The sequence below is a fragment of the Chrysochloris asiatica genome, unplaced genomic scaffold (genome assembly GCF_000296735.1).
Source record: "Chrysochloris asiatica unplaced genomic scaffold, ChrAsi1.0 scaffold00042, whole genome shotgun sequence".
Taxonomy (NCBI): Eukaryota; Metazoa; Chordata; class Mammalia; order Afrosoricida; family Chrysochloridae; genus Chrysochloris; species Chrysochloris asiatica.
In genome coordinates, this window is record NW_006408560.1 from 3101885 (window position 1) to 3120285 (window position 18401).

At 44.1% G+C, this 18401-nt stretch overlaps 1 protein-coding gene across 1 annotated transcript in view; it reads left to right on the top strand.

Annotated features, from left to right (window-relative positions):
• Positions 1-18401, top strand: part of PHGDH (phosphoglycerate dehydrogenase) — a 40987-nt gene that overhangs the window by 6805 nt on the left and 15781 nt on the right. The window contains exons 2-5 of the mRNA XM_006861308.1: positions 5633-5784; positions 7589-7654; positions 13283-13337; positions 13438-13536. Of these exons, the coding sequence (XP_006861370.1) occupies positions 5633-5784; positions 7589-7654; positions 13283-13337; positions 13438-13536 (372 nt within the window). The remainder of the gene's footprint in view (positions 1-5632; positions 5785-7588; positions 7655-13282; positions 13338-13437; positions 13537-18401) is intronic.

Genomic DNA, 18401 nt, shown 5'->3' on the forward strand with positions numbered 1-18401 from the left:
TTTACAGCACTTAAAAATAACATCAGATCTAATCTGTGCCCTTTAGCTTTGTTTATGGGCTCTTTTTCCATACAAGAATTTAAATTTTGAATGTGACCACTTTTATTGTTTTCTGTTAGTGGTTACTAATTGGGCTGCTAATCTCATTGTCACCAGTTCCAAACTACCAGCTGTTCTGCGGGAGAAAGATGAGGCTTTCTGCTCCCCTAAAGATTTACAGCCTCGGAAACCCTATGCAGGGTCACTATGAGTCGGAACCAGCTCCACGGCACACAACAACAACAAAATTATGGTTTTGGGAGTCCTGATATGGCATTGTAGGAAAAGCACTTGACCCTGAAGTTGAAGTTAGGTTGAACCTCAAGGTTGGTGATTCAAACTTACTAGCTGTTCCTCGGAAACCCATATGGGGTCACTGTGGGTCAGAACTGACTCAAAGGCACTTAACAACTACAACAAGTTATGGTTTTGGAGTCCTGGTGTGGCGCTGTGGGTTAATGTACCAGATTGCAAAATTGCTTTGACCCATAAGCTCACCAGTTACTCCTTAGAAACTCTATACAGGGTCGCTATGGGTCAGAACTGACTCAATGACACTTCACAAGAACAACTTTATGGCTTAGGAGATTTGTGCCCTGTGAAAGGCTTCACTGCCTCAAGATTATAAATATATTCCTACTTTTTTTTTTCTTAATACATGTATTTTTTTAAAATCTTGAATCCATCTGAGTTTTTAAAAAATCTGAAGTGAAATGTTAAGTGCTGTTGCGTCATTAGCAACCCTATGTACAACAGAACAAAACATCCTCTGGTCCTGTGCCATCCTCACAATTGCTGCTATGCTCAAGCCCATTGCTGCTGCCACTGTACCAGTCTATCTTGTTGGGGGTCTTCTCTTTTTTTGCTGACCCTCCACTGTACCAACCATGATGTCCTTTTCCAGGGACTGGTCCTGCCTGATTAACATGTCTGAAATATGGACAAAGTCTGGTCATTTTAGCTTCTAAGCATTCTTGTTATATTTCTTCTAACACAGATATGTTTGTTCTTCTGGCAGTCCATGGTGCCTTTAAAATTCTCCTCTAACACCATAACTTAAATGCATCAATTCTTCTAGGGTCTTCCTTATTCATTGTTCAACTTTCACATGCATATGAGATGATTGAAAATATCTTAGCTTGGGTTGGGCACACTTTAGTTCTCAAACTCTGACTTCTTTGCTCTTGACCACTTTAAAGCGGTCTTGTGCAGCAGGTTTGCCTAATGCAATAACATCGTTTGATTTCTTGACTGCTGCTTCCACAAGTGTTGAAATAAGGATCTAAAATATGTTTTCCTCCCTAAATCATCCTGAAACCATTTTTGTATAGTTTTTCGTTTCCCCATCAGTTCACATTTGCCTTTATCATTTTCTAATTCCCACATATATGCACATCTATTTAGTGCCTGTTTGGTTCTGTTATGGATTGAATTATTTTGGAATCATAATCCCTATACCTGTAGATGGAATTCTATTTGGAAATTGCGTCTTCTTTGTCATGTTAACTGTCCTGTATCAAGGTTTGTTGTTGTTGTTAAGTGCTGTAGAGTGATTCCAACCCGTAGTGACCCTGTATAGGGTTTCCAAGGAGCAGCTGGTGAGCTTGAACCACCGACCTTGCAGTTCGAATGAATTTGCAGTCTGATGCATTAGCCCACAGCACCACACCAGGACTCAAAATAGGGTGCCATTTAAACCCTTTGAGCTATATGAAAAATAAGGCTCAGGAGGTAGCTGGCATGATAGATTCCCTGTGGCTCACCAAGGAACCAAGGTTACTAAAGTATTTTCCCCAGAGTCAGCTGAGAGCCTTCCTCTAGAGTCAGTGCCCTGCTTTTGGACTTACTAGCCTCCTGAATTGTGAGAAAATAAATTTCTTTTTCTTTCCTTTACAGCCACCCCTTGGATAGAGTATTTCTGTTATACCAGCACTCAGAAACAAGACTGGTTCTATTGATTGATTTGTCAATTCTTGAACTGCTTCCCCAGACTCCCTCCCAACTTGCTTTCCCTTTTCAAAACATTCTAGAAAATTCATCTGAACAGTGGGTCTACTTATGCCCCTTCTTGGGGTTGTGCTGATGTAACTTAATGCACCTGGTGTTATGCCTGGCCTCTACTAAGTGAGCAATACATTGTTTACTTGGGCAGCACTCAGGTGGAGAAAGAGTAAAGAAAGATACAGATGGAAGGAAACATTTTATATACAATTCTTGCCTTAGGAACCTAAAATATGAGGAGCTGAGGAGACAAAACTGCAGGTCACAGAAAGGACAACTAAATATGATACAGATGGTACTGGTTATAGGAACAAAAACAGGAGGAGGGGAGCAATCATTTAGTCTGGGGTAGTAGGCAAAAGTTTTGTGGAAGAGAACTTTGCTGTGCCTTGAAAACTGATCCAGCAGGAGGAGGGGGATTCTTTCCTTTAGAACCAGTGCAGTGGACTCCAAGGTGGGACAGACAACACTGTCCTCATGCTACCCAGACATCAGCTGGATAGCAGGAAAATCAGGGCCCTCCAGATACCACCTCCCTCCTGGGGCAGCAGCCCTCGGGTGGCACCTGTTCATGTCTCCAACCCTACAGTGTACACATGGCTTGTACACACCTAATCACAGCAATTGTGTGGGGTGGTGAATTTTGGTGTATCTGTCACTGTGGTGCCCCTAAGTGTGTTAGTAGTACTGTGCTCTCTACTGTTGACAACAGCTGAGTTTTTGAGACGTAGATCGTCAGGCCTTACTTCCAAGGTGGGCTAGAACCACCAAACTCTCCATTAGTAGCCATATGCACTGTTTGCACTACCCCAGGGATTCCATCCAATAAATAGAAGAAAGAAAAGGGAAGAAGGAGGGAAGACACAGCTTTTATCTTTTTTGGTGCGAGAAAGATGAGAGTTTCTTCTCCCCTAGAGATTTGTTGTTAAATGCTATCAACTCGATTCCAACCCATAGCAACCCTGTATAGGGTTTCCAAGGAGCAGCTGGTGAGCTTGAACCGCTGACCTTATACTTCAAATGGCTTTGCAGTCTAGTGCATTAACCCACAGCGCCACACCAGGAGCCCCTAAAGATTTACAGCCTCAGAAACCCTGTGTAGGAATCAACGCTACAACATACAACCATCATCACCATCTTTCTTCCTTTCTTTTTAAAATGTTTTATTGTGAATTGTGTGATAGTTTACATCGGAGAACATTAGCTTTACATTCATCCTATTGTGTATCGTTACATTGCCATGGTTACAATCCCCTCCATGCATCATTAACCAACAAAAGAATATACCCTGCAAGCCTGCTCTTTGATCATCAGCATACAGCCCCTCTCCCTCTCTGGGTCTAGAGTTCCCAGCTGCTTCATTTTCCCATGTCATGGTCTCACTATCTTTGTAAATTGGATCAGACCAGATGCTGATAAATAATTCCTTTGACTCTCACATTCTGAAGCTCAGGTTGAGAACCACAGATGTAGAAGGGCTTGCAGAGCACGTGAGGGGTCCTGCGTCTAGCTCTCTGGGCTCAAACATGGCCCCCAACCAATGAGGACACCTGAAACTTGCTTTTAAACACCTCCAGAGAAATAATTCTGCACCCTCTCTCAAATCACCCAACTGTTCAGAAACCCTCACGCACAACATGAAAGTTCTGCTTCCTCACAAGTTCCCTTCCCCTTCTTTCCTGGGTAGAGGTGAATTGTTCTCAGATCTTTCTCTAGTAGGATGTGCTCTCTGTGTGTCAGTATCTGCTCAAACTTGTTCCTAGGCCCTGCTTGTGTGCAATAATTGATTGTGGGCCCTCACCTCAACAGCCGTATTCCCCGTTCCCATGGCCTGTTTCTATTTCCAGAATCTAAACAGTAAGGAGGGAAGAAAGAGAGGTTCTTGTGGGATCCAGCTGTGTGTCCCACTGGAAGAGTGAAGACAGACTTACAGTGGTGAGCATCAGATAGGACTTGGGAGGAGTCTAATCTGCTCCAACCTTCTTCTTTTGCAGATGGAGACCTGCGGTAGGGAGTGGTGGGTCTTGCCCAGAACTTGTCATTGGCAGACCTAGGCTAGAACTCTGGCCTTGGGACTCTCAGTTTGGTTCTTTTGCGTTGGCCTTAATGCTTCTTCACCAAACTGAGGCAGCAGGTTTAGAGCAAGGGTGTAGACTTGTTCACTTACCTACTGGTCTTGATGATTCTCCCTTGGTGTTGGCAAGAATAACTTTGTTCTGTGAAGATGCCGGAAGATTTTATTTGAGCCTAAAGAAGATGATCTTGGGGTAAAGAAGATGATCTTGGTGTATAGCTTGCCCCAGTGAAATGTCTGATGGATTAAAAACCCTTGCTTTTGTATGTGTGACTTTGTGGGCTAACATTGCCTGGGTTTCTGAGCAAGTAGATATCAGTTTAATTGTTCTCTCCCTTCATATCCCTTTCTTTGGCCTCTATTTTAGAAAGGGCTTTCTTTTTATCCAGTCAGGTAACCAATTTATTGACTTCCTTCCATGTGCCAGGCATTGCTGTTAAGTTCTAACTCATAACTACTCTACATAGGATTTGCAAGGAATTGCTGCTGGGTTTCAGCCACCTACCTTGTGGTTATCCTACAACACCACACCAGCACTCCCTGCCAGGCAAATAGCATGGCCTTCATCTCTTAGACTATATATATCTACATTCAGCTAGCCTCCAGAAACACCCACTTTGGGCAAAGCGGCATGCAGGAATTGCAAGACTTCCAGAGATGTATAGAAAATGGGTTCTGATTTGCAGTATGTGTCAGCTGGATGCACTGAGGGTACATCAAGGATAGGCTGCACCCTAGCTGGACCTGGGGCATTCCTTCCTCATCTAGATATGGGCCAGGTGGCTAGAGCCCTCTGAGCTGATGCAGCCGCCTGTTGAGTGTACTCACATACCTTGGCGTCTTGGTGGTGTGGATGGTTTTGACCACACCTGGTTGGTAACTAAAAGGTTGGAGATTAAAGTCCACCGTTAGGTACCTTTGGTGATCTTACTTGAAAACCCTGTGGAACCCAGGTTTCCTCTGACACATGCTGGGTCACTGTGAGTTGGAATTGACTTCAGGGCAAGGGGTTTGATCATTTTGGAACCTAGAGTTACTGTCTCCTTAATTTTTAACGAAGGTGACAGGATTCCTACTCCACATTTCTCTGCCATTTACAGTGGGGATGCCAAACAAGCTTGTGAGTAGACAATGTTGTTTTTGTTAAAGTGCCACCAAGTCAGTTCCTACCCATAATGACCCTGTATAGGGTTTTCAAAGAGCAACTGGTGAACTTGAACCGGTGACCTTGTGGTTCAGTAGGCACTGACTTTATGTCAGTCAGGAAATGAATCAAAGTCTCTCGGTGGTTCGAACCCCTCAGCAGCTCCAAGGCAGAAAGACCTGGCAATCTGCCTCCATCAAGATTACAGCCAAGCAAACGCCATGAAGCAGTTCTACTCTGTCACATGGGGTTACCACGGGTCAGAGCTGACTGGATGTCTTGTTCAGGAGTAGGTGACCATGTGCCTGACTGAGGCTTTAGGAGACTTCTCAGACCAACTCTTTGGACTCCCAGTGTTTCTTCTTCTGCCACAGGATTGCGAGGGCCTTATCGTCCGCTCAGCCACAAAGGTGACTGCCGATGTCATCAACGCGGCAGAGAAGCTCCAGGTGGTGGGCAGGGCTGGCACAGGCGTGGACAACGTGGATCTGGAGGCCGCAACGAGGAAAGGCGTCCTGGTCATGAAGTAAGTCATGGAGGGTTGGTGAGAGACAATCAAATCAGATCTCGAAGGGCTGCAGGGGGACATCCGAGTCCAGACTTGGGGATCATTGCATAGATCTCAGTGGTTCCCCAGTTTTCTGAAGCAGGTGCTGTTTGTAATCTCAGAAGGCTTCTCACATACACCCCACATAGTTTGCACATCTGCATCCTGGCTGGAGATTCCTAAGTACTAGTGAATTTAGCTGCATTCCCTGTCTCTCCATCTCCTCCTCCGTTTTGATGAGCTCTTCTGTGCCCCACCTGGCATGCACATACAACCACTGCTGGCACCATGCCCTGTACCCCTCTGAAGCCCAGTCAACACCCTCTCTTTCCTCACTCCTGTTGCTAAGAGGAAAAGAGTCCCCTTTAGAACTGGTTTTGTAGAATCTTAAAGGCAAGCGTCTTGTCAGCCTGCCAATGCTGAGCGCTTTGATTTCTGGCTGCTGTCCTGGCGCCTTGTTAGTGCACCAGGGCCAATCCCAGTCCATGCCCCTGTCTTAGAGCCTGTTCTCTTCCCTGGAGGAGCTCACTGTCCTCGTAGCGTTTCCCTGCCCTTTCCCACTACATGCCCCTGTAGGCTAGAGGTAAGCTGACCTGTCGCTTGCCTGGGGTCAATAACTGACAGGAAACATGTTAAACAATAACTTATTCTTGCCCTGGACATAGCCGGCTCCCAGATACCCTGCATCTCTCATGCCTCCCTGGGTAACCTGATGGAAGGGTCGGGAGAACAGGAAGCCAGATGGTCTTGTGAGGAGGTGACTTTGAGAGTACTTTTATGTCTCCTTGTGAACTTGAGTTCCAGAAACAAAAAGACCTAGTAGAGGAAGAAGAAAGGTGAATATGTGTGTAAAATTCTTCTAAAAACCGGAATTTTTAAAAAAGCAATTGCTTTGTGGGTTGCCACCTCTATTCTCTCTGTGAAATGGCCCTAGGTGTTGGCTTGTGAGGAGACTAGTAAAAGACATTTTTTCTTTTCTCAATTCAGAGCTTACTGAAAGAGTAGAACAGCCAAACAGTTGCAGGTCTAAAAAGCAGCGTAACTACTAATAAAAGTCAGGCTGGGTAACTTGATGGCGTCTGTGGGTAGTGGGCTGAACTCTGAATTAGATAAACTTACCACCCATCAACTGGATGGCACCTGACAACAACAACAACAACAACCACCCATCAAAAGGAGCCCTGCTGATGCAGTGGTTAAATGCTCAACTGCTAACCAAAAGGTTGGAGGTTCGAACCCATTCAGAGGCTCTGTGGAAGAAAGATGTAGCAATCCGTTCTTGTAAAGGTCACACCCTAGAAAACCCTATGGGGCGTGTTTACTTTGTCACATAAGGTCACTAGGAGTTAGACCAACAGCAAGTTAATCAACTTGCTGATACCCACCAATAACAACCCACCACCGATCACAGACATAGGCTTAGTAAGACTGATGTCATGGGGGAGCTGTAAGGAACATATACTTTCTACAGGCAGATATATTTAGAAATAAGTACAGTGAAAAGCTGTCTCGGGCAGAAGACCAGGTGCAGAGAGACCAAATGTGTTTTTGCAACATTGACCCCTCCAAATGGAAAAAGTTTTCTTCCAGCCTTGGCGTTGGGGCCGGAGTCCATCAAAGAATCTAGGGCGATGGCATGGGTTGGGAGTCTGTACTAAGAACTGGTAAGTTCATGGATTAAGAGAGGGAATGTAGTGTGTCTTTGAGGATTCTTACTCTTGGGACAGGAGTGAGGGGTACTGGATCTGGGTGCACTGATGTCCTCTCTTGTCTTTGGTCTCAGCACTCCCAATGGGAACAGCCTCAGTGCTGCGGAGCTCACCTGTGGGATGATCATGTGCCTGGCCAGGTAAGTTTCTGACTTCTCGGTAGAGCCATTCTCTCAGTTGTCTCTTGAGTGGCCAAGCGAATGGACCCAGAGAAGCACACTAGTGTTTTAGCTTGGCCATGCTCAGGCTGCTGAGGGCAGCAATGTAATGAATTTTGACCATTAAGACTAATAGCCACAAAGGTGTTCTCAGCAGTGAAAATGAAGTGAACTGCCTCTTAAGTGCTATCAAGTCGGTTCCAACTCATAGCGACCTTTTATAGGGTTTCAAAGTTGGTGGGTTTGAACCACTGGCTTTGTGGTTAGCAACACAGTGCTTATCCTACAGCACCACACCAGTTAGTAATTTGATAAAAAGGTTTGCACTGGGGGAGTTTAGTTTAAGAGTGTGTGAGGGAAGAAGGAGTCGCCACTGAATAGTTTTCAGTGGTCTGGTGAAAAGAGATGGGGATAAGATTCTTATGATTCAATAGTGAGTAATTGTTATGACTAACTGCGACTGTGACAATTGTAAAGGTAGAAGTTTTGTAACAAAAACAGGCGAGTAGTTAATCTTACAGTCCAGAAACAAAGGACCCTAGGATCATCAAGGGAGAAGAGCACAAGCAGAATGCAGGACCTTATCCAGAGAAGCAGCAACACCAGAGATGGAGGCAGAAATGAGGACATGGAGAGAGGGAGCGGCTGAGGACTCTAGATTCATGGGAAAGAGAGAGACTAAGAGCTGGTGGCCAGGAGGCAGACTTGCAGAATGTGCCCTTTGGTGGTATAAATTATTATATATGCCTGAGTGTTTTTTTTTAAAGAGCTACAGTGAATAGAGAAAAATGCTGTTAACTGATGGTACATGGAGGGGATTATTATCATTGTAATGATACAAGGTGTATGACTTGTTGAATGTATAACTGATGATACACCCTGTAAACTTTCACTCAATCCACAATAAGAATCTAAAAAAAAAAAAAAAAAAAAAAAAAAGGAATGCTCTGAGCACTACTGTTGAAGAGGCAATTTGAGCATTTTTGTGGGCCATGAAAAAGCAAGGAGCCATTGAGCAGAGTAAGAAGGTCCTTCATAAGATCTTTGGATCCTTAAATCAGGGGGATCTAGGCAGTCTTACATCTCTTCTCACACCTGAAACCTCCTGGGGCCAAAACATTAATCTTTCTTCCCCACCTCAAGACCAGTTTTTCTTCCCGCTGGGGAGGGTTCTGAGGGAATTAAAGCTTGCTCAGCAGTATGAAACTACTGGTTGTTCCACGAGAGAAAGGCTTTCTGCTCCCATAAAGGTATTTTGTTGTTGTTAAGTACCATCGAGTCGATTCCGACCCATAACGACCCTGTATAGGATTTCCGAGGAGCAGCTAGTGAACTTGAACTGCCTACCTTGCAGTTCAAATGGCTTTGCAGTCTGGTGCATTAACGCACAGCACCACACCAGGACCTGTAAAGGTCTACAGACTTGGAAACCCTATGCAGGGTTGCTATGAGTCGGAACCAACTCCATGATACATAATGCTTTCCTAAGATTTCTGCCTGAGATGCTAGACCCTGGCTACCTCAATACCTCAATATGAGAAGGTTAGGGGAAAGGAGGAACAGAGGCAACTTCCAGAGCAGAAGGAACTCAGTCTAGGGGGCATCTTGAGCTGGTCTTCTGGACCCTCTGAAATGTGACCTAGTGTCAGGGTCTCATTTGAGTTGTTTATTTCTAGCTAATGAATCCCCTCACTTTGCTCTGGAGATGGGAGGAAAGGTTTGGGAATAATTTTCCTCCTAATCCAGAACTTGTTTAATTTAAAGAAGTGGGCTAAATGGTGTGATTTTTAAAAACTCCCCATTTCCAACTACCCATTCATGAACCCTACTCATGGATTAAACTTTTAAGAAGTAAGCTCCCTAGTAGAAGAAATTATCAGACTCATAATTTATCATGTGTTAGTTTAATCAGATTACTTTCCTAGCTGGGAAACAATAGGAAGGAACAAATGCTTTAGAGCATTGAGTAACATGGGTGGAGGGCAAGTCAGAATGGGCCTCACAGAGGGGGACTTTGAACAGCTAGCATGAGTTTCTGGAGTGCTGAGATCCTAGCTGCTCCTCAGAAACACTGCAGGTTCACTATGAGTTGGAACCAACTTAACAGGATTCTAGGAGGCTATAGAAAACAGTGACATGAGGAGGAAAATGTAACAATAATTTTTAAAAAGTAGCTGCTGGGATGGGAGAACAATTGGGCATGTTCGAAAGGGCTAAATGGGACAGAGATAAAGGACGATATATGCACAGCCTTGGATATGCACAGCCTTGGATCGGCAGGGCTCTGAGATACAGAGATTAAGTCATGGTTGGAATTGGGGGCGAATCATGTTAAGATGCTTGACTGTTTTTGTTTGTTTTAATCTTGGTTTCCCTTGCATTATAATATAGAGTAGATACTGGAGAGGGAGAGAAAGGAATAGTCAGAAACACCACACTAGAAGGCTTATAAGTCCATCTTCTGCCTGTGACTGATTGGAATACCTAAAATGGGGCTACAGCGTACCCAGTGAACGGGGCTTCTTACGGAGCCTGCGCAATACATAAAACTATAGGTAGAAACTGGAACCACATCCAGATCTCCAGAGATGAGAAATCTCCACTTGAAAGGATGAGCTGACCAGTCTGGAGCGGCTAGAAGAATAAAAGATACCTCTTGAAAGAAAGACCTGCAGAAAAAATGGAGGCAGATGGGCTGTTACTACAAGAACAAACAAATCGCTTCCCTAGGAAACATCAAGGCAAGTAGCCAGGTCCTCTCAACGCAAACCCCCTTCCAAGACTAAGACTCAATGGAAATGCACGCTCTGATTGGTGACCACACGTCACCGATGGGGGGAAGTGGGGTAAAAGCAGCAATGAAGCGGCAAGCTAAGCCCTACAATGTTCAGTGGACTTCTGTGGACCCAGTTGGGGACCTGGTTGGCAAGCAGTGTGAAGAGGCCTGGGGACTCTTGGGCCCAGAGTCAGTGGTGTGGCCTCGGAGGACTCAAAGAGGAGAGTTGGAGCTACCTGCTGACGGGAAGAGAGGACATATGCACAGGAGCGCCCACACTTGCAGATGATACCCACGTGACCTGGACCGGATGACTGGATGATCGGAGCTCAACCAGGAGAGGAAAGAAGAGGTGAAAAAAAAAAAAGAGTGAGCTGATACAGTCTGATGAACTTGACCTATACCTATGGAGCAGCGACTCAAAAGAGGGAACAAATCTTCACAGCAAGAAACATTCACACACACCCCACACACAGAGTGGACGGAGAAGGGCAGCTTGGACATTGGATACTCAAATGGGGAGGGGGACTACAAAGGCAAGAAGTGACTGGCTTACAAGCTTTCAAGAGGGAACCTGGTGCTAGGGAGCATGGCGGAAGGCAGAACCTCCAGTAGGTACTATTCAATCTGTCTGGGCAGAGCTGATGAAAGGAGATACAGATGGGTAACTCGTGATACTGTAGTGAATAATGCTTCTCAGGACGGATTATGAGAGTTGGAAATGCAAAGGTAGAAGTTTTGTAACAAGGAAGGGAGTGATTAATTCTCCAGGATAGGAGCGGAGGCCTCTGGGACCATCAACGGAGAAGAGCCGAGAACGGGACCCTGCCCAGAGAAACAGTTGCCTGAGATAGAGACAGAGATGATGACTTGGAGTGATGAAGCGACTGGGGACTTTGGACCCAGAGAGGGAAAGGGACTGTGGGCTGAAAACTGGGGGGAGGAGAGGGAAGTGTAGGGGACGGGTTTCTGGGATATACCCTTTGGGTGGTTGATGATGCATGGAGGGGATTGGAACCATGGCAATGAGATGATATACGATGGAATGAATGTAAAACTAAAGTTCTCCCATGTAAACTATCATATAATTAACAATAAAACATTAAAAAAAAAAAGTAGCTGCTGGGGACACTTATGTACAAGCAAACACCTGTGGGATTTGGTCCCTTGGTTTTGAGATTTAAGGTCATGGTTTCATGTGTTTAGTGTTTTTTTCTCTACCTTCTACTTTGTTGCCTGGTGTCTGGGGGTCTTAAAAGCTTGCAAGCGACCATCCAAGGCACAGTCTCTACAGGCAGTTCCCAACGTACTTAGAAGGGAGTTCCATTTTAACGACTCTATCTTAAGTCAGTTCTGATGTAGGTTGAATCCATTGGGGTGTTTTTTTTTCCTTTTTGGCCTTTCATTATCAATATCTTTGTATTTCATAACATTGAACATCTGCTTGTATTTCATAACAAGTGACCATCTGAGAATGATAGTATCAGCAAATTACGTACTGCAACACTGCATGTAGTATTATTACACTGGTTTGCTGTAGATTGAACACCAACATGTTGTAAGTTGGGGACTGGCTGTATTTTCCTGGAGCAACAGAGGAAGAAGTTTCAGGTATAGGAGAAAGTAGTGCAACGTATTGATAATTTTCTCCATGAACAACTGCCCTCCTTTGCCATGAGACCGGAAGAATTGGATTGTATCTGGCTACCACTGCTAAATATTCTGATGAAAGATCCTATAGAAGAATCCTGATCAAAAGGGGGGGGGGGAATCCAACTTTCTAGAACCATGGAGACTGGATGAGCCTTGGAAACTATTACCCTGAGACAATCTTTAAACCTTAAGCCAAAAATATCCCCAAAAGACTTTAAAACCAAACAATCATTTAGTTTTAGCTAGTGAAGACTATCTGAATTTAGCATTATGGTCATGGTGGTTCCAACTCATAGCGACCCTGTACAGGGTTTCTGAGGCTGTAAATCTTTACGGGAGCAGAAAGCCTCATCTTTATCCTGCAGAACAGCTGGTAGTTTTGAACTGCTGACCTTGCGGTTGGCAGCCCGATTGGTAACCACTACGTTACCAGAGCTTCTTATAAAAACTGTCTGTATAGGATCAAATTGAAGAAGACATTGTCTAAATGTCTGTTGTAAGGACCCTTTGCTGATGATCCATTTAATGATGTGGATAGTCTGGCCTGGGAGAATCAAAGGTCTTATGTTAGGAGGGGCTGTTACCTAGGCAGATGCTCTAGTTCTTCCTATAAACAGCTTTCTGGTTAATCTACTCTTCCTGTGGGCAGACTGCCTTTCCCTGTACCTTCCTGGACTTGTCTAAGCATGGCCACATTGGTGATTTAATGGTCATAAGTGTTGGGGAAATAACAGAAAGAACTCTAAATGGTGTCTAAACTTATGTGAAGGCTAAATGGAGTTGGGGATTCAACTGTAGCTTCAGCCTTACACAGATTGTATGCTCTAATGCAATGTCATCAAAGCCGCCTTATGAGTCCCATTCAGTTATTCCTACAAACTCTGAAAGACTGACTATTGTTTAAAGGGGAAAACTTACCCAAAGTCACTCTGATTGATATTTCAGTGACTGAGGTAGAACCAGAACCACTTCCCAGGCTCCTTGCTGAAGACAGATATTTCAGGGCTCCTGAATCAGGTCTTTCTCTCATGCGATCCCTTTATCTCCTTGGTGTTTCAGAACCTGAGCTGCTTCTCAGACCCATACTAAGCTAGACACACCAGGGCGTTGAGTGTCATCCGATGTACAAAAGGACGGCTTGGGGTCTTGGGAGGTCTACTAAACCTGTGTCTTTCCTGCAGGCAGATTCCCCAGGCAACAGCTTCAATGAAGAATGGGAAGTGGGACCGGAAGAAGGTGAGCAGCCGGCCTTGCCTCACTCTGCCTGGGCCCACTGCCTGAGGTTCACTCTTGGTGCTTAATTGCGCTTCTTTGCCTTTTGCCTGTTTGATTGTAGTTTATGGGGATGGAGCTGAATGGAAAGACCCTGGGAATTCTTGGCTTGGGCAGAATTGGGAGAGAAGTAGCCACACGCATGCAGTCCTTTGGGATGAAGGTAAGGGGAGGTCAGTCCCGTTGGTGATGGTCTCTTGGATGATGTGGGCAGTGTGTCTGGCTTGGGAGAATCAAAGGTCTTATGTTACCTTCTTTCAGAGCCCTTGACTAAACAAAGCCAGGGTGGGAGGAACATGTATATCATCCATGTGCCTAAGAGACTAGATAGAATATTGTTATGATACTTGTATGTTTTGTAGTAAATAGATTTACTTAAGTTTTTAAAACTACTGCATGGTATTCTATTGTATAGACAAACTGCTTTTTTATTTGACCTTTCCCCTAATGATGAAATGTATATGTTAAGTGCCATCGAGTCAGTTTCAACTCATAGCGACCCTATATAGGGTTTCCTAGGAGCGACTGGTGGGTTTGAACCGCTGACTTTGCAGTTCAAACTGACCTTGTGATTGAGTGCGTTATCCCACAGGGCTCCATGTGTGTACATTCCTGTTATGCTTTCACTATATAGTTTGTATATAATATATATTTTTATTTGATTCATTGTATTTTGTTGTTGAGAGCACAACAGGAACTATAAAACGTAAGTAGCAGAACGTAACATCAATTTCACATAGAATTCAGCGACATTGATTATATTTTTCAACTGGAGTGACTATTCTTAACCTCTTAGTTGTTTCTCCTTCATTAACATAAACCCACTGCCACCTAAAGTTCCTATCAATTCTTTATCGATTCTTTTGAGTAGCCATTGTCACTTTGATTCCAAATAATTCTTGGATTTGCATAAAGTTCAAGGTAGGCATTCTTTACTAGTTCAGTTGTGCTATTGTTTGATCTTAAGGAGCTCTGGTAGCGTAGTGGTCACGAATTGGGCTGTGAACCACAAGGTCAGCAGTTCGAAACTACCAGCTGCTCCGTGGGAGAAAGATGAGGCTTTCTACTCCTGTAAGATTTGCAGCCTTGGAAACCCTGTAGAGGGTTGCTGTGAGTTGGAACCGACTCCACGGCACATAACAACAACAATTGTTTGATCTTAAGAAAACTTCAGGGGATATTCTTGGTTTAACGTTTAAAGATGGTCTCAGGGCAGCAGTTTCAGGAGTTCATCTATCTGGACTTGATGGAACTTGAAATTCTGTTCTGAATTTTTCCCCTTTTTCATTAGGAGTCTCCTATAGAATCTTTGATCAAAATGTTTAGTAGTAGTAAAGGAGCTCTGGTAGCATATTTGAATTAAGAGTTGCGTTGTTAACCACCAGGTCAGCAGTTTGAATCTATCAGCCCCTCCTCAGGAGAAAGATGATGCTTTATGCTCCTATAAAGATTTACAGTCTCGGAAACCCCAGGCAAGGAGGGTCACTATGAGTTGAGACTACTCAATGGTGCAACACCAACACCACCAACAGTGGTAACCAAACACTATCCAGTTCTTCTGTTCTCAAGAGAAAGGAGGCAGTTAGCCATACATTCCAGTTCCTCCTCCTATTCCTACTTTCCTCCTTCCTCTGTTGCTCCAGGTGTGATTAGATTGTTTGTATGCGTGGACTTTAACCAGACATTGGTGAGATAAAGGTTACCTGAGGAGCCTTGAGGGTTACAGTGGGTTAATCCTTGGGCTGCTAACAGGTTAAATCCATCAGGTGCTCAGAGGGAGAAAGACAGCTGCTTCCCTAAGGATTTACAGCCTGAAGGTAGGGTCACTGTTAGAGTTCTGGTGTGGTGCTGTAGGATAAGCACTTGGCCATAAGATCGGTCTGAACCGCAAGGTCAGTGGTTCAAATTCACCAGTTGCTCCTTGGAAACCCTATACAGGATGGCTAGGAGTCCATAATCAACTCAACAGCACTTAACAACAACATAGGGTTGTTATGAGTCAAAACTGACATGATGGCTGTGGGAACATGAGACCCTTGGGGTTTAGGAGGGAGACTGAGCTTGGTGCCAGAACAGTTAGGTTCAGTCACATTGTGAAGGGGAGATTGCTCAGGATGGTGCAGGGCCCTGTTTTGCCTACCATTCTCACTATTCTTATCAACAGCCCAGATGATGTGTTATTTGTGGATGTCAGGAAATAGGGAGAGGTAGCTGCTGTGGTGAATTGAACTATGTCCCCGAAAATATGTGTTGTAAATTCTTACTTCTATGTCTGTGGTTGTAATTAATTCCATTTGGGAATGGCTTGTCTTTGCTATGTTAACGAGGCAGGATTAGTGTAGGGTATATCTTGAATCAATCTCTTGTGCTATAAGAGAGATTAAACAGGAACCAGAGCAGAGATGGGGGGAAAAGAGAATCCAAACCACTTGAAGATTGTCCAGGCACAGAAGCTGAAAGAGACAATAAACTTCCCCCAAAGAGAGGTGGCTTTCCCATAGAGCTGACACCCTGAATTTGGACTTCTGGCCTCCTAAACTGAAGGAATAGATTTCTGTTTGGTAAACCTCTCACTTGGGGTGTTTCTGTTATAGAAGCACTAAATAACTAAGACAGTAGCCAGTGCAGAGTCCGGTCCTAAGAAAAACTTAGGAAAGCTGGAATAACCAGTTGCTCTAACAGAAAATGTACAGGGATACATTTCATGTAGATCCAAAAACTACATTGAATGCTGCTAACAACTTTCTGGCGGGCTGAAAGGGTTTTAGTTGACAAAAGTACGAAAGCACAGCAGTTTCAGTGGTGTGGCTGATGAAGACTTTTGGTAACGTTAAAAGAAGCATGCATGGTTTCCACAGCAGGGAAGGGGCTATACCTTATGCTCTGTACCAGTCAGATCCTCTGCGAGTATATTGTGGACTTTCATTCAAGGGCTCTGTGCTCTATTGATCCGACAAAGCACTATCTGTGCACCCTAAGGGAAAGTTGGAGGTTCTACGGTCACTGAGCCTTTCAAATAACAAAAGGGACCATACTGTTGAAGATCCATGCAGCCCACTCAATGTCTGGGTCCCTGAAGAAATAGAGTCAGGAAGGACCAATGGGTGTGAGTTGGAAGGAACAGAGCTGTACAGACAGCTGTCCCCAAATGTGGGGAGTCTGGGGGACAAAGCAAGTTCCTCATCACTGCAGATAGACATGCAAGACAGGATGACCACGTAGCCAGCATGAGAAGGGGGATATGAGCATTGGCTGAAAGGTTGAAGCAGATACCTTTTTAAAGGTTAACGTTCTGACCTCTTTGAGAATCCATTGTCCATGGACAACCAGCTTCTTTTTAAATTACTTAGTATGAACTGTGTTGACAATATGCAGAGCAGATCGTCAGTTTTACACTCAACAAATCATACACTTCGTTTCATCTCAATGGTTGCAATCCCTTCCATGTAACATCACTTTTCCCACTTCCTCCCTGTGATTCTTGTTTCCATTCCTCCTTCTTTCCCAACCCTTCTGAACTTTGCCTTTGGGTAAACACTGCCCTTTTGATCTCAAATGGTTGAACATTCTATGGCTTGTGCATCTCACTAGTGTTGTTCCCTATCTGTACTTATATATGCCTTGACTGGAAACTGAGTCACGGGGGGTGAATTAAGTTCTAGCCATGAAGGATGACCAAGAATTAGTGTCTCGGGTTCCACCAGTCATTATCTGACCAGTAAACCCATTCTTTTTTTTGTATTTTTTGATTTTGAGTTTTGGTTCACATTTCCTCCCACTCTGTCTAGGACCTTCCAATCTGATCCCTTTCAGAGCAGTTAGTGGTAGGTGAGCACCATCTAGTAGTTCTTCTGGCCTCAGAGTCATGAAAACTGATGTTCATACTGTCCTTTAGTTGTAAGATCATTTTTCTTACCATAGTGAGTTTACTCTGCTACCATAGGAAATTGTGTGAAATTCTTGAAGATTTTGGGAGAACAACCTAAGTAAAGAGTGGACCGGGGTAACCTCTCAAGAATCTTGGTTGTATGAATGAGGCCTAGAGGACAGTTCTTTTAGTGGTTCTGCAAGGAATACATGTGAAGGTTTTCTCTCTGTTGCTTTCTTTTGATGTTAGGGTTCTTACCCTGTGGCCTGGCAGATAGACTTTCAACTAATGACTGACATCTGACCCTTGCAGGGTATCATGTGTTCAGAGATGACCCCTTCATAACACAGGCCTTACAGACCTGCCTGGGCTCAGAAGTGGGATGGTCATTCTATTCCCTTTCTTGATTTGTGAATATCTAATCACTTAACAAATTATTAAAAGATGCAGACAGCATCAAGAGAAGATGGAAGGAATACACAGAGTCACTGTACCGAAAGGAAATGGTTAATGTTCAACCATTTCAAGAGGTAGCATATGACCAAGAGCCAATGATACTGAAGGAGGAAGTCCAAGGTGCATTGAAATAATTGGCAAAGAACAAGGCACCAGGAATTGATGAAATAAAAATTGAAATCTTTCAAGAAAGTGAGGTGGCACAGGAGGCACTCACTTATCTATGCCAAGAAATTTGGAAGACAACTATCTGGACGACTAATTGGAAGAGATCTGTATTTGTGCCCATTCAAAGAGAGGTGACCCTACAGAATGTGGAAATCATTGGACAATCTCTTTGATATCCCATGTAAGTAAAGTTTTACTGAAAGTAATACAGAAAGGACTGCAAGCATACATTGACAGAGAACTTCCAGAGGTTCAATCCGGATTCAGAAGAGGACATAGAATGAGAGATATCATTGTTGATGTCTGATGGAGCTTGGCTGGAAGCAAGCTTTACCTATGCTTTATTGACTATGCAAACACTTTCAATTGTGTGCATCATGACAAGCTATGGACAACATTGTGAAGTGTGAGTATTCTGGAACACTTAATTGTGCTCATGAGGAATCTGTACCTGGAACAAGAGGCAGTTATTTGAACAGAACATGGGAACACTGAATGGTTTAAAATTAAGAAAGGTGTGTGACAAGGTTGTATTC